The 15,547-nt window shown below is 39.1% G+C and overlaps 1 protein-coding gene across 1 annotated transcript; it reads left to right on the plus strand.

Moving 5' to 3' along the window:
• Window positions 1–1,719: 1,719 nt before the first annotated feature.
• On the plus strand, window positions 1,720–12,953 carry Zfp69b (ZFP69 zinc finger protein B). The gene is made up of 5 exons (XM_077791540.1): window positions 1,720–1,846; window positions 4,873–4,958; window positions 6,441–6,567; window positions 6,827–6,925; window positions 11,782–12,953. Exons 1-5 carry the CDS (start codon window positions 1,720–1,722, stop codon window positions 12,951–12,953), a joined length of 1,611 nt encoding a protein of 536 aa, XP_077647666.1.
• Window positions 12,954–15,547: the final 2,594 nt, after the last annotated feature.

Consider the following 15,547-nt stretch of genomic DNA (forward strand, 5'->3'; position numbering starts at 1 on the left):
GCACTCGCCCACTGAGCCCCATCCCCAGCCCTATTTTGTATTTTATTTAGAGACAGAATCTCACTGAGTTTCCTAGTGCCTCTCTGTTGCTGAGGCTGGCTTTGAACTCGCAATCTTCCCGTCTCAGCCTCCTGAGCCTCTGGGATTTCAGGTGTTAAATATCTTAAAATGTGGAAAAACAAACGAAGTGTGTGAGTATAGCAGACTGCGCATCAAATGTTAGCAACGGTTACCCCTGTTAGCTGAGATTACAGGTTACCACTATTTTCCTGCTTTTGTGTTTTTTTTTTCTGACATTTCAGAAATGTAAGGAAGGCTATTAACGTGAGAACTTTTATTGAATGGTAGAACAGAAAGCTAGCTGGTTGTATTCTTTAAATAAAACACTGCAATACATTCAATTTTTAGCCTTTTTCCATATACATATTATTCAAGAACGTGGTATCCATGGAGTTTAACAAAAAAGTGATTCCAGTCGTTATTTTTTGTCAAAAGCTGAAAGGTCCACGGTAGACACTTTGACGTGAACCCTCGGCAGGGGGCACAAGGTGCCATCTCCTCTCTTATGAGTGGAGCTGGCTTATTGGGTTCGCATTCTGGGTGTGCCAATCGAGGGGACCAGGGGCGGGGCGAGCACCCAGGCCCGATCTGGCGGAGGACGCCGGGAAGGACACGCAAGGCCACCGCGCAGGCGTATCGCGCTGGCCTCCCCGGCGCTACACGGCACCGTGGGCGCACTGCGCTGAGCCCTGCTGGCTGCGGCCGGGAAGTTGGTGTGCTGTCCCGCCGGTGAGCGGGGGCACGGGGACGCTCCAGGGATTGGAGAGGGCAATGAGCCGTGAAGCCCCAGCAACTGCTCGCCATCACCCTGTCGCCCGCGGTGCGCCCTGATTCTGAGCGGTTGACTCAAACCCAGACTGCGAAAAGGTCCCTGCGCCGTTGCCCACGAGCGGGGTGTAGCCTTTCGGTTAGGGAGGGAGAACCCGGATGGATCGTTGACGTCATTTGTCTCAGTATAGCCTCTTGGTTAGGGAGGGAGAACCCGGATGGAGCGTGACGTCATTTGTCTCAGTATAGCCTCTTGGTTAGGGAGGGAGAACCCCGATGGAACGTGACGTCATTTGCCTCAGTGAAGGGAAGGATCTGGGATTCACACCCAGATCCTTTACGGTTCCAAATCGCAGGCTGTTTTAAGCATAATCGTGCCTGTAACAAGGAATTGGGATCTTTATCTCTTTGTGTTTAGTGACACCTTCAGGTTTTTGGACCATGTTTTTTTTATCCACCATTTCCTTCCATCTTTTCTGAATATTTTAAGGTGATTTTGTACGTTTTAGAAGCTGATGGTATAACTGAGGCTTCTTGATACTTTGTTGACACTTATGTTTTTTGCTCAGCATCTCCAGGAGACTGTAGGGGGTGGGGTGGCTCAATAAATACCTGGAGCATCCAGCTGCCTTGACAGGTTAATCCAAGGTGGGGGATGTGTCTTGAGAGCCATTGACAAAACAAGCCACACCCCAGATTATGGTACTGTATTTCCTCGCTGGTTCCTGAGACTGAGGACACTGAGGAGCAGGAGTTGGTTATTAGAGGAGGCTGGTACAGCTGTGAAACCCCCGGTCTGGGGTCCCAGCAGTTTCCTCATCAGAAAGTGGACAAGCCCAGTCAGGACTGTGGATGAGGCAGAGTCCCTGGGAAAGGAGTGCAGAAGTCATCATGCCACAGCAGCTCCTGATCACCCTGCCCACCAAGGCCAGCACCTGGGTGAAGTTGCACCATCCAAGGAAGGCCAAGGAGGGGGCGCCCCTGTGGGAGGATGTGACTAAAATATTTGAAGCAGAAGGTGAGAATGGGGTGGGGGTGGGGAGGGAGGGAAGCATTCTCCTCCAGTGTGGGAAGGAAGGTAGAACCAGGGAGTAGAAGCATCTCTGGGGAGACAGCTGGGTGAAAAGTCTTTGGAGTTCTTGATAATGGGTGTGGGGTGGTCTAGGGTTTTCTTAAGTAGTAGAGGTCACTTAAGCCCAAAACCAATTCTTCTCCACCCACTTGAAGAGCAGAATGGAGTTGGTAGTTAGGTCAGAAGCAGAAGGCAGCAGAGAACATACCTGGAGTATCTTGTGCTAGAAAACAAGGAAGAGCTTAAAGACTGGTGGACATATGTCCAAAGGTTGTGGGACCCAGGTTCAAGAGAATCCCAATGGACAAATTCTGGACAGTTTGTGTTCTTTATTGATTGTAATACCTTGAATAAATAAAAGTTCCACATGTTCTTTCTCTATCTTAGAATAGAGAAAGATGGCTGTTGCTGCAGCTCAGTGGCAAAGCACTTGCCTAGCACATGTGAGGCACTGGGTTTGATCCTTAGCACCTCATAAAAATAAATAAATAAAATAAAGGCATGTTGTCCATCTACAACTACAAATTTTTTTTTTTAAGTAGAGAAGAGAGAAGGGCTCATTTGCAAATATTGGAGGTGGTTAATACACTGATTTCTTACTTTGAAAATAGATTATTATGGCCAGGCATGGTGATGCACACCTGTAATCCCAGCGACTTGAGAGGCTGAGGCAGGAGAATCACAAGTGCAAGGCTAGCCTTGCCAATTTAGCAAGATCCTGTCTCAAAAATAATATTTTTTAAAAAAGGGTTGGGGGATGTAGTTCAGTGATAAAGTGCTCCTGAGTTTAATTTCCAGTACCACAAAAAACAAAGAGAAATAAAATAAATTATTATGTGATTGAATGATGCATTTATCTTGCCTTTTACATCTTCAGTTGGTGAGGGGAAGTTATTTATAGAATTTTCTATAAAATCACTGCCAGTAATAACTAATATTTTATGGCAAATGAAATAATTGAAAGGTTGATAGGAAACAGATACTCACATGGTTTTAGAATATTACACCCTACAGATTACTTGCTAAATGTCAAGGAAAGATCATGGTTTTTCCAGTGATGAGGTCTGGTGGACACCATCCCAATCAAATGTCCCAATAATGGAATAACTTGGTATTTTGTAGTTTATGGACAACGCTATATATACACATAGCATCCACAAAAATATTTTGCTTGATCCTAAATTAAGCTTACAGATTGAACTTCTTGTTTACAGAAAATTTAGGGGAAGAAGAAGTAAAGTTGAGAATGCAGACGCCTTCAAGTCCTGACGCCCTGGGGCCCTGACCAATTACTAATTTCATTGACTTGGGCATTGTCCCAGCTTGGATAGCAAGCATGGCTCCAGGTGTAGGCATCACCTGTGGGGGTTGATCTACACTCACCTGTTCCTTTGTAATCCTGCCCCTTTGCCCTTTTGGGGATAGAATGTTCCATGGAACCTCCCCTTGTGTGTTCCTATATAAGAATAAAGAATTCCAGTGGCTCTCTCTCTTTCCAAGGACCCTTAATGTCACAGAGCCAGCTCCAGATTATTGAAAAGGTAAGTCTGTGTGGTTGTGTGCTTTCTTTGTCGTTTTCTTGAGTTATTGGAATAGTCAGGTTTTGTGAACCCAGGATTAGGTTGCCAGCACAGATAGATGGCGACATTATGATGCCTGCAACTTTGAAATGGTTCAGAAAAATATGGATCGATAAATGACAAATTTTAATTATATGGGTGCCCACTATTCAGGATGTAAAGGTGTAGTAAAATACAAGACAGTAATTCATGGGCCTTAATTTATAGTTTGTACTTTAAAAAAAATTTTTTTGTAGTTGTAGACTGACAGCATGCATTTATTTTATTTATTTATTTTTTAGTTTTAAGTGGATACAATATTTTTATGTGGTGCTGAGGATCAAACCCAGTTCCTCACATGTGCTAGGCTAGCACTCTACCATTTGAGCCACACTCGCAGCCCCTTATTTGTTTATTTTTATGTAGTGCTGAGAAGCAAACCCAGTGACTCATGCATGCCAAGCAAGTGCTCTGCCACTGGGCTGTACCCTCAGCCCAAATAGTTCGTATTTTAAAAAATTTTTTTTTAGTTGAAGATGGACATAATTTCTTTGTTTTATTTATTTATTTTATGTGGTGCTGAGGATTGAACTGCTGTACACATTCCAGGAAAGTGCTCTACCACTGAGCTATAAACCCAGCCCCTATAGTTCATATTTTTTGGGGGGAGGGTGCTGGAGATTGAACTCAGGGATACTTGACCACTGAGCCACACCCCCAGCCCTATTTTATTTTATTTAGTTCATATTTTTAATACCTTACTTTCAGCCTTTAATTCTCAAATTCTAGCATCTTGGCATGGTTTATTCTTAGCATTTTAGCAGAGAAAAAAATGAACAAGGTCCAGTTTCTCCCCGTATGCTCATACTTAATTGAGGGAAAGAAGCTTTTTTTTCATTAAGGGTGTCTGAGATAATTCCACTTGAACTGGACCTGAAAGATATTCTGTTTTCACAAAGTATAGGATTTGGAGAAAAGTACTGAGTTGAGTCCTGTCCAAGTACGTTCAAGGAATGAACACGATTGTGTGGGCAGGTGTGTCTAGTGGCTGAAAGATGGCAATTAGAAAAGGCTAACACTTGGAGAAGTAGTTATGGACTGGTTGTGAAGGGTTTTGAAGTTCACGGTGAAGTATCTGGATTTTTCTTTCTTGCTGTGGGGAATCTCTGAGGATTTTTGAACAAAGGAGTGACCTGATATATCTGTTTTGGGACCGCACTGACCCTTAATACCTAAGCCACACACTGCAGGTCCTCCTCATTAAGGAAGCTTGGGCTACTTTTGAGTTGCTCTTAATGTCCCTCTTTGTGAGTATATTAGGGGAGGAGCCCCATTCAGTGAATCTGTGCGTGTAGTTTTTCTCCTTGGGGGATTTAGGAAGATGCCACCTTCATGGTTCTTTTCTTTCCCCAGCTGTGCCATCTCAGCAAGTTGATGAGTCCCAGGGAGAAAGTTGCAAGGATGAAATGACTCCTGGGCTCCTGACAGCGGGATCCCAGGTGAGCTGGAGATTCCTGCTGAGGATGAACTCAGGGCTTCACGTGTGCTAGGCAAGAACTCTCCCACTGAGCTACATCCCCTGCTGATCTCCAAACTTTGATTTTCTTTGACTCCATCTCTTGGATTTTTTTTTTTTTTTGTAGCCTCTTCTTCCTCAGGAAACTTGGTGGCATCAGTTGATTCCTCTCTGGTATAACCCTCCTCATTAAACCTCTTGTTTTAAGCAGACCTCCAGTCATTTATCCAACAAATTTAAAAATTGTGTTGAGGTGCATGTGAGAGTGGAAGTATTGCCTTTAAAACTCAGAAACTATTTGGGAGAAAGACAAACATTAAATAAATAAAACATTGGATATTTTGAACAACATTTTGTTTTTTTATGTACTATGATTGAACTCAGGGGTGCTTTACCACCGAAATACATTCCCATTTCTTTTTGTTTTTTATTTTGAGACAGAGTCTTTCTAAGTTGCTGAGTATCTGGCTAAGTTGTCGAGCCTGGCCTCTAACTTGTGAGCTACCTGCTGCTGGGCCTCTAACTTGTGAGCTACCTGCCTCAGCCTCCCAAATCACTAGGATTACAGGCATGTATCACTGTGCCTGGCTCATTTTGTTTTACTTTTTCTTTCTTTTTTGTGGTGCTGGGGATTGAACCCAGGGCCTTGTGAATGCCGGGCAAGCACTCTACCAACTGAGCTATATCCCCAGCCCCCTTATTTTACTTTTAAACAGCCTTTAATTAAAAAAAATATTTATTTTAATTTTATTTTACTTACTTGCAGTCCTGGGATTAACCTAGGACTTATTAGGCAAATACTTTACAACTGAGCTACACACCAGGTCCATTAAGTAACATTTTAAAAGAATCAGGTACCAGTATCCTTTGAAGTTACTTTTTAGTTGACCTTTAAGAGAAATTTTTGATCAAGCCCCTGGGGCACAAGTATAGCAAGAGAAGGAATGTGTTTCTACTCTATCCTTCCTAAGACTGAATATCAGAGAAGATACTGGTACTTTACAATCCATCTTTCCTTAGAAGGCAGAATTCATGCTCCCTCCTAAAATCTTCTGTTCTCTCATACTTTGCTTATTTAATAGAGAAACCTAACTAAGGATATTTTGCTCATTCTAAAGTATTCTTACTTTAGTCAGTTCTTTCAGCCCAACAAAGGTCCCTGTCTTGTGGCCTTAGCCCCCTTTGAACTCTCCTTTCCCCCAAATATTCCTGAATGGTTTTGTCCTTAATCTAAATTACTTTACATAACATTTTGTGGCCTTCTTAATATTTCATGAGTGTTTTCCTTTCAATCAAATTGCAACTTACATGCTTTGTGCTTTGATTTAAAATCTCCAACAGGGAATCAGGCAAACAATTATCAAGCAGGTATCCAGGAAAACTTGACTGGAATCTTTTTGCATCTAGACAAGGTCAGAACAACTTCCTGAACTCTGGCTTGAAAGGAATGTGTTTGATGTTCTAGGAACTGTTAACCTTCAAGGATGTATCTGTGGACTTCACTCAGGAGGAGTGGGGGCAACTGGCCCTTGATCACCAGAATCTCTACCGGGAGGTGATGCTGGAGAACTATGGGAACCTGGTCTCAGTGGGTAAGGATTGATTCCCCTTGTAAAATTGGTTCTCCTATTGGAAGAAAATTCTTATTTCCAAACTAAGGACTTTGCTTGGGTTTTTGATTCTGTACTAGAGATTTCTAGTACCTTCTGAACACCATGTCTGAATTGCTGTGGTCTTTTGCCTCACTGTTTCTGTTCTATCCTTCATAAGACTGAATACCAGAGGGCTATTTTTTAAATTCTTGGGTTGGTTCTTTGACCTCAACATGTACAGTCTTTTATTCTCCATTAGCAGGATATCAACTTTGCAAACCTGTTGTGATTTCCCAGTTGGAGAAAGGAGAAGAACCATGGCTGATGGATAAAAAGATTTCGGGAGGTTCATGTTCAGGTAAGGGTGAGGCAGGTAGGGCCTTATGATGTTGTTGGCCAGAAAATTCCCCGAAAGCCTTCTCCAGGCCATGGAGAGATGGTGCACACAAGAAAGCTTAATTTTCCACCTTTCACCCGCTTCCTACATATACATCTTTTTGCTAGTGGAGTCAGAGAAAAATAGATGCCTTCTTGATCTTTCTCTTGACCTGATTTTGTAATCTTCCCTTGGTCCAGTGTTCCAAGCCTTGCTCTGATCATAGCTATTTTCCTTTGTATATCTGAAGTTCACAGGTCTCTTCTCATTAAACACAGCTTACTCATTCTGTCATTTTATCATTGGTTTCACTCTCTCAAAAATTTCATTTTATTTTATTTTTCTAATTCTTATCCTGTGATCAGAGCTTCAATTCTAATTCTCTTTTTAACTTATGACTCTTTGAGAAATCACTAGAGAATTCCTTATTACCAATTCTAACAGCTTTTTTTTTTTTTTTTGGTACTAGGAATTGAACTCAGGGGCACTCAACCACTGAGCCACATCCCCAGCCCTATTTTGTATTTTATTTAGAGACAGGGTCTCACTGAGTTGCTTAGCTCCTCACCATTGCTGAGGCTGGCTTTGAACTCGAGATCCTTCTGTCTCAGCCTCCCCAGCCCATGGAATCACAGGCGTGGGCCATTGCACCTGGCAATTCTAACAGCTTTTAACAGTCTTCTTCAATGTCTAAGAAAAGTAATGATGACAGGTTTTTACCACACTTGCCTCTGGAAATCCCATACTACCTCCATCTTACAAATGAGGGAAAGAAGGCTGGTTAAGAAATTTGTACATCCAGGAGCAGTGGTGCATGCTTTAATCCCAGCAGCTTGACTGAGGCAAGGTATTTAGTGAGATCCTGTCTCAAAATAGAAAATAAAAAGGAATGGAGATATAGCTCAGTGGTAGAGCACCCCCAGAATTTAATCCCCAGTTCCTGGAGGGGAAAAAAAAAGAAATTTGTACCAATTAGTTAGTATTTGATCCCAGGATCTCCCACATTCTAGGCAGGTGCTTCACTACTGACTTACAGTTCCAAGTCTTTTCTTTTTTTGAGACAAAGTTTGATGTTATAACAGTGCTTTTGTATAGAGATGCTGTAAATGTCAAGCTATGTGGCTGTGGAGTTCAGATGGATGAACAAAGCAGTGGTGAAAATAAGTCTCCCAAATCCACGCAAATACAGGCATGGAACTGAGAGCTGAAAATATCACAATGTATTTGTGGGAATTTCCACAGAAATACAACAGCAGTATAAAAGACAAGAGGCTCCTCAGAGATTGTGGCAAAGATTATGTCTGTGTTGACTGGACTTTCCTCAAATTTGGTGATCTTCTTACCTTCTAAGTAGCTGGAGGTATGCACCACCATGTCTGTCAGGAATCAATATTTTAATTTTAATCATCCTGACTCTACAGTTCTCATACCATTATTCTAGATGACAGCATTAGGTTATATAGATTTCACCACCTTGGTATCCTTTCTTCCACCAGGTAGATTAATAATTGTTTTCTAGTCTCCCTCCTGTTGCTTTTTCAGTGGCTTTCATCAGTGTGTTTTGAAAGGCAGATATGTAATTTCCTGATTTGTTAAGATAGGCTAACCTACTACAACAAATAGACTTTAAAATTCCACAGCACATTTTGAGCCATTACCTCACATCGAATTTTTTTCTTAATCATATACTGCTCTGAAGGAATTGTTTAGGTCAGTTGACAGTTTTATCTTGCAACTCGGAGACCAGTGTTACTTCTTCTCTGTGGCGCCACCATCCCTGGGGTTTCCTCAGTATCTGCATGTAGTTAGCGTAGAATAGGAGCTCAAAGGAGCTCATTTAGGAAGTTTAAATGGTCCAGCCTAGAGTGGTTCACATCACTTTCCTCTCATTCACTTAGCAAGGGAGACCTTTGTTATCTCACTCAGTCTAATTCTAGGGAGATTGGGAGATATAATTTAGTTGTATGTCCAAAAATGGGGAGAACAGATTTCAGTGACCATCCATAGTCTGTGCCACAATCTCCAAGGAGCCGCTTGTCTTTTATACTACTGTTGTATTTCTGTGGAAACTCCCACAAATACATTGCAATATTTTCAGCTCTCAGTTCCATGCTTGAATTTTCACCACTGCTTTGTTCATCCGTATGAACTCCATAGCCACATAGTCTGACATTTATAGCATCTCCATACAGAAGCACTGTTGTCACTTCAAACCCAGAAAATTAAAAAACAGAAATTGTCTTCTCTTCGAAACAGGTTTCTCATGCTGACTTACCCTGTTCTTTCAGTCTCTGGAAATCATGGCATTAGCAAGAATGTATTGGGCTGAGGTTGCAGCTCAGGGGTAGAGCTCTTGCCTAGCAAGTGTGAAGCACTGGGTTCAATCCTCAGCACCACATAAAAATAAATAAAATAAAGATATTATATCCATCTACAAATTAAAAAAATTAAAAAAGAATATATCACATTTCTACTTAGGTTTGCCTTCATTCCCCATCCTTCTTCCTTGATATTACTTGTTAGTTTTGCTTCTACTTTTATTTATTTATTTAGTTAGTTTTAGATGGACACAATGCCTTTATTTTATTTATTTATTCTTATGTGGTGCTAAGGATCGAACCTAGTGCCTCATACATGCAAAACAAGTGCTCTGCCACTAAGCCACAATCCCATCCCTCTACTTTTATTTTTGATGCAGTGGCGAGTTTCATCATTTTATACCTGTATTATAATTTCTAGTTGGATTTGTTGATGTCTTATTTTCTTCTTTTGAATCATCTTGAATGTTACTACCAGATTTGGCCATGTAACATCACTTTTTTCTATTATTTTCCCCCAATTGAATGCAGGGCACTTAATCACTGAGCCACATCCACAGCCCTTTTTATTTTGAGACAGGATCTCACTAAGTTGCTTAGAATCTCACTGTGTTTCTGAAGCTAATGTTGAACTTGGGATCCTCCCCCTCAGCATCCCAAATTGCTGGGATTACAGGCATGCACCTTATGTTACTCCCTATTCCCTGAAATAAGGAATCTCAAAATCCTTGCTTGCCTTTTAATCCCATTCCAGAATTTATTCAGCTATACCTGAGCCCTTTTTATGTGTGATTACTAAAGTGAGATTAGTCCTAGGGAATAAGATTTATCTCTGGGCAGGAAATATTGATACGTTAGAATGGAAGGAACCAAAATGGGCATAGAGATGAAAGAGTAAATATCATAGAAAGTACCTCTCCCAAAAATGTTCCAGATATACTGTGGATAGAATAGATAGTTTTATCCTTATATAGAATTTTCTCACACATTGAGAAACTATTTTCTACTTCATAAGAGGTAGAAAAATTATAAAGACTGATCAAATTCAGGGAGTGAGGAGGTTAAGGGGCCTTTGTTTACGGAGTGTACTCACAACAAGAGTTTCTCTGCAGAAAATCCAGTGGAATATGGCAAGAGTGTACAAGAATAAATGCATAGTAATGTAGATTGTCGTGTGACTTGTAATAGTGAAAAATTGGAGATAATCTAAATATTTTTAATGGGAAAAGTTAAATTATCATTTGTCCTTACTGTAGAAGGCAGTGCAGTTGTTAGAATGAGAAAAGTCTAAACATGAAGACATAAATGGAGGCTCATAGATATAGTTGAATTAATAAAGCAAAACAAGAAATTGGAGTTTATCTCAGTTGTAGAGCAGTTGGCTAGCTTGTATGAAGCTCTGTGTTTAATCCCAAGCACCACAACAAAATAAATGCAGACCTGTGTATATATACCAAGATCCTTTTTCTGTACAAATATGTATGTGAAACCATGTATAAAGAAATGTATACATTTACACAGACATAGCTGGGAAATGTGTGTATACATTCTCAAATCCTAAGACATGGGGAATCTCATCTCAGATAGGAGGAGGCCAACCCCATTTTTAATCAATACATTAACTAAATAATAAGCCACTTATTTGTTAATAATATAATATTTTATGTAATTATCTAATACATAATATATATGATAACACAATTAATTATATGAAACATACATTTCACATATATTGTAATGTTTAAAAAGTGTGATTGTCATGTTTAAAAAGTGTGAGAGAGAGACTTGTTTTGTGGTTGTGGAGAATGAACCCAGGGTATTGTACATGCTAGGCAAACACATTACCACTGAGCTATATCTCCAACTAGAATTTTTTTAAAAGTACTTTTCTCTTAAAGAATTTTTTTTCTTAGAAATATGGTGTTAGAATCCTGCTTTTCTGTGGCTCAGGTTGTGGCTCAGTGGTAGAGCACTTGCCTAGCACATGTGAGGCCCTGGGTTTGCTCCTCAGCACTACATATAAATAAATAAAATAAAAGTGTTGTGACCTAATAAAAATATTTTTAAAAAATCTTGTTTCTCATATATATATATATCATACACACACCCTCACATACACATATAGTAAATGGACAGAATACCTTTGTTTATTTATATGTGGTGCTGAGGAGCAAACACAGTGCCTTACACATACTAGGTGAGTACTCCACTGCTGAGCTACAACCCAACCCTAGAATTCTGTATTTCTTAATTATATTTTAAAATATTTGCCCTTATTTTCTTGGTTTATTCCCTTTAGCAATTCACATGGATGAGCTCCTCGTTGGTTTTCAAAGCTTCTTTCCTCTTACCATTTCTTCACTTGCTTTCATATCAGCTCTTTAGGTGGCAGGATCACTTTGAAGACAGTCCAAGCCTTCTGTAGCTAGTATGTATATTTTCCCATCTGTTCTCATTGTGGCAATTTAATTTTTGATCTGCAGTAAGTATGGATCATTTTTATGTTTGGCTTTCTTTCAGACTTGGAGAATAAAACAGAAACCAAAGAATCAACCTTAAAGAATGAAATTTCATGGGAAGAATTACATTCTGGGCTGATAAAGGAAAGGTCCACAAGGAGAAGCACCTTGTATTCTACATTGGGAAGAGTCTTAAGATGTGATAAATTAGAAAGTTACCTGGAAAAACAAGGTAGATCACCTGAGGGGCCAATCCCCTCAATCCATAAGAAAATTCTTACTCAAGAGAAAAGCCAAGAATCTAAGCAATTTGACAAAAAAGTTAATTTTAGCTCAAAAATTACCCCAGGACTAGCAGGTTCTTCAAGAACAAAAGACCATAAAAATGACACACCTGGAAAGAGAAACAAATGCAATTTAGATTTGATTAATCATTCAAGGAGTTATACAAAAATGAAAACCTTTGAATGTAACATTTGTGAAAAAAATTTCAAACAACTCATTCATCTTACTGAACATATGAGAATTCATACTGGAGAGAAACCTTTCAGATGTAAGGAATGTGGAAAAGCCTTTAGCCAAAGTTCATCCCTTATTCCCCATCAAAGAATCCATACTGGTGAGAAACCCTATGAATGTAAGGAATGTGGGAAAACCTTTAGACATCCTTCATCCCTTACTCAACATGTTAGAATTCATACTGGAGAGAAGCCCTATGAATGTGAGACATGTGAGAAAGCCTTCAGCCAGAGCATTGGACTGATCCAGCATCTGAGAACTCATGTTAGAGAGAAACTATTTACATGCAAAGACTGTGGAAAAGCATTTTTCCAGATTAGACACTTGAGGCAACATGAGATTATTCATACTGGGGTGAAACCCTACGTTTGTAATGTATGCAATAAAAACTTCAGCCATAGCACATACCTAACTCAGCACCAGAGAACTCATACTGGAGAAAGACCATATAAGTGCAAGGAATGTGGGAAAGCCTTTAGTCAGAGAATACATCTTTCCATTCATCAGAGAGTTCATACTGGAGTGAAACCTTATGAGTGCAGTCACTGTGGGAAAGCCTTTAGGCATGACTCATCCTTTGCTAAACATCAGAGAATTCATACTGGAGAAAAACCTTATGACTGTAATGAGTGTGGGAAAGCCTTCAGTTGTAGTTCTTCACTTATTAGACACTGCAAAACACATTTAAGAAATTCCTTCGGCAATGATACATGAAGTATATGCAGCATTAGAGGAACCATATTGGAGCAAAAGCCTCTAAATCAATGGTTTCCTAACCTTTAGATTTTAAGAACGATTATGTTTTATTATTTTCTCAATACTTCAGAATTGAATGATTGGATAAATGTTACCAACTGCTAATTTTGCTGTCTTAAAATTAACAACTTATTATCAGCATTGTTTCAGAAAAGGGAATTTTAATATTTAAAAATGTAGAAAAGATGTAATTATGATAAATAGCCCATTATAGTGAATTAACACTATGAAAATCTGCCAAAGTTGTCTTTACTTTTTACCTTTCACTATGGACAAATGAAAATTTCATGGCAGGTCAGTGATCTGGGGATTGGCCATTGAGAATCACTGTTTTAAATATCCCTTTAACAAATCAGAATAAAATTTAGCACAACCTTTTATTCTATTCTTTTATATAGCTATAAGATGTATACTGAAAGTGTTGGTCATAGAAATAAAGGGAGCTTTCTAGAATTGATGTAAAACCACTATCATGAGATACTTATGCATATTGTTTTTTTTTCCTGTAGACCAAGAATTGGCAAATGTTTTTTTTTTTTTTTTCTGTAAAAGGCTACATGGTAGATGTGTTCAGGTGTGGCTATATGGCTTCTGAAAGAACTATTACACTCTGCCGTTTTGCACAAAAGCAGCCTGAGATTATATAAACTGGAACATCTGAACCTTTATATTTCTTTTTATTTTAATTTTTTTTGTAGTTGTAGATGGACAGAATGCCTTTATTTTATTTATTTATTTTTTATGTGTTGCTAGGGATCGAACCCAGTACCTCACACATACTAGGCAAGTGCTCTTCCACTGAGCTACAGCTTCATCCCTGAACCTGTGTATTTCTGTTAGGTATATATCTAGGGCTGGAATAGCTAAGTCAAAATTTAGCTTTGGTAGATACTACCAAATATATTTCCCCCCAAATTTTCTAAAAGTGTCTGAAAAATCTGTTTTTTAATTTTAATCTGAGTTAATTTATCAGTTTTTCCCATTTAATAAGTCTATGCCTATTTAAGGTCATGAAAACATTCTCCTACTTTCTTCTAATTTTTTTTTGTTTTACCCATTATTTTGGTTTAGATATGAGGTGTCCCTCAAAAACTCATTCATTAGATAATACAAGAAAGTTTTGAGGTGAAATGGTTGGGTTATGAAAGCCTTAAACTAATCGGTGCATTAATCCACGATAGGAATTAACTGGGTGGTAACTATAGGCAGGTAGGGTGGGAATGGAGGATATGAGTCACAGAGGGTGTGGTTGGAGAGCTGAGCTCTTTCTCTGTGCTTCTTGGTATCATGTCCTGAACTGCTTTCTTCCACCATGATGTTCTGCTCACCTCCACTCCAAAACAATGGAGTTGGCCGTTTGTGGACTGAGATATCTGAAGCCATGAACACCAAATAAACTTCCTCCTCTAAAATTGTTCTGGTCAGGGCTGGGGCTGTGGCTGAGTGGTAGTGTACTTGCCTGGCATATGTGAGGCACTGGGTTTGATTCTTGGCAACATATATAAATAAATAAAATAAAAGTCTATTTACAACTAAAAGAAATTTTTAAAAAATTGTTCTAGGGCTGTGGTTGTGGCTTAGTGGTAGAGCCCTCGCCTAGCATGCATGAGGCACTGGATTCATCTTCAGCACCATATAAAAATAAAATAAAGATACTCTGTCCACCTAAAACTAAAAAATAAATATTAAAAAAGAAACAAAGTTTATAAAAAGAAAATTGTTCTGGTCAGGTCTTTTGGTCATAGCAGTGAAACACCTGACTAAAATAACTGTCATTTAAGGCTGAAATCCATCTGGATTGATTTTTGTGAATGAGTCAATGTGAATATCCACTTGCCCAAGATTCACTTTCTTAAATAGACACACTTTCCCCCAATCTTATCATAAATATGTTTGTGTCCATTTCTGAACTTATTCCCTTCCCTACCTCATTTTCTTAGTTACTATTAACTTTTTAATAGGTTTTTATATTTAGTAAGATGTCTTCCGGAAAAAGTACATTTTTTTTTTTACAAAATTTAAATTTATTTGGCTGGAGCAAAGCTCAGTGACAGAATACATACTTAATTTGAGGAAGGGCTTGGGTTGGATCTCCAGCACCAAACAAAAAAAAAAAAAAAAAAAGAAAGAAAGAAAAAGAAAAGAAAGAAAGGAAAAAGTAACAATGAATATCTCTACCCTACTCCATGTAGTCATACAATATGTAGAACACTTTAACACCATTCACCTCTTTCCTGATCTGTATGCTATTGATCTTGGATATATTCTGTTTTTTTTTTTTTCATATTGGGGATTGAACCCAGGGGTGCTTTATATCCCCAGCCCTTTTTATTTTGTGTTTTGCAACAGGGTCTTACTAGTTGCTTAGGGCCTCACTAAGTTGCTGAGGTTGGCTTTGAATTTTCAGTCCTTCCTCAGCCTCCCCAGTTGCTGGGATTTACATGTGTGTGCTACTGTGCTTGGCTTTAATTCTGTTTTGTAAAACCACAAATTATTTTAGTATATATCATTAATGCTGATTTAGATTTGCTCATATAACTTATGCTTTATTT

Source organism: Urocitellus parryii, chromosome 11, assembly GCF_045843805.1.
Source record: "Urocitellus parryii isolate mUroPar1 chromosome 11, mUroPar1.hap1, whole genome shotgun sequence".
NCBI classification, from domain to species: Eukaryota; Metazoa; Chordata; class Mammalia; order Rodentia; family Sciuridae; genus Urocitellus; species Urocitellus parryii.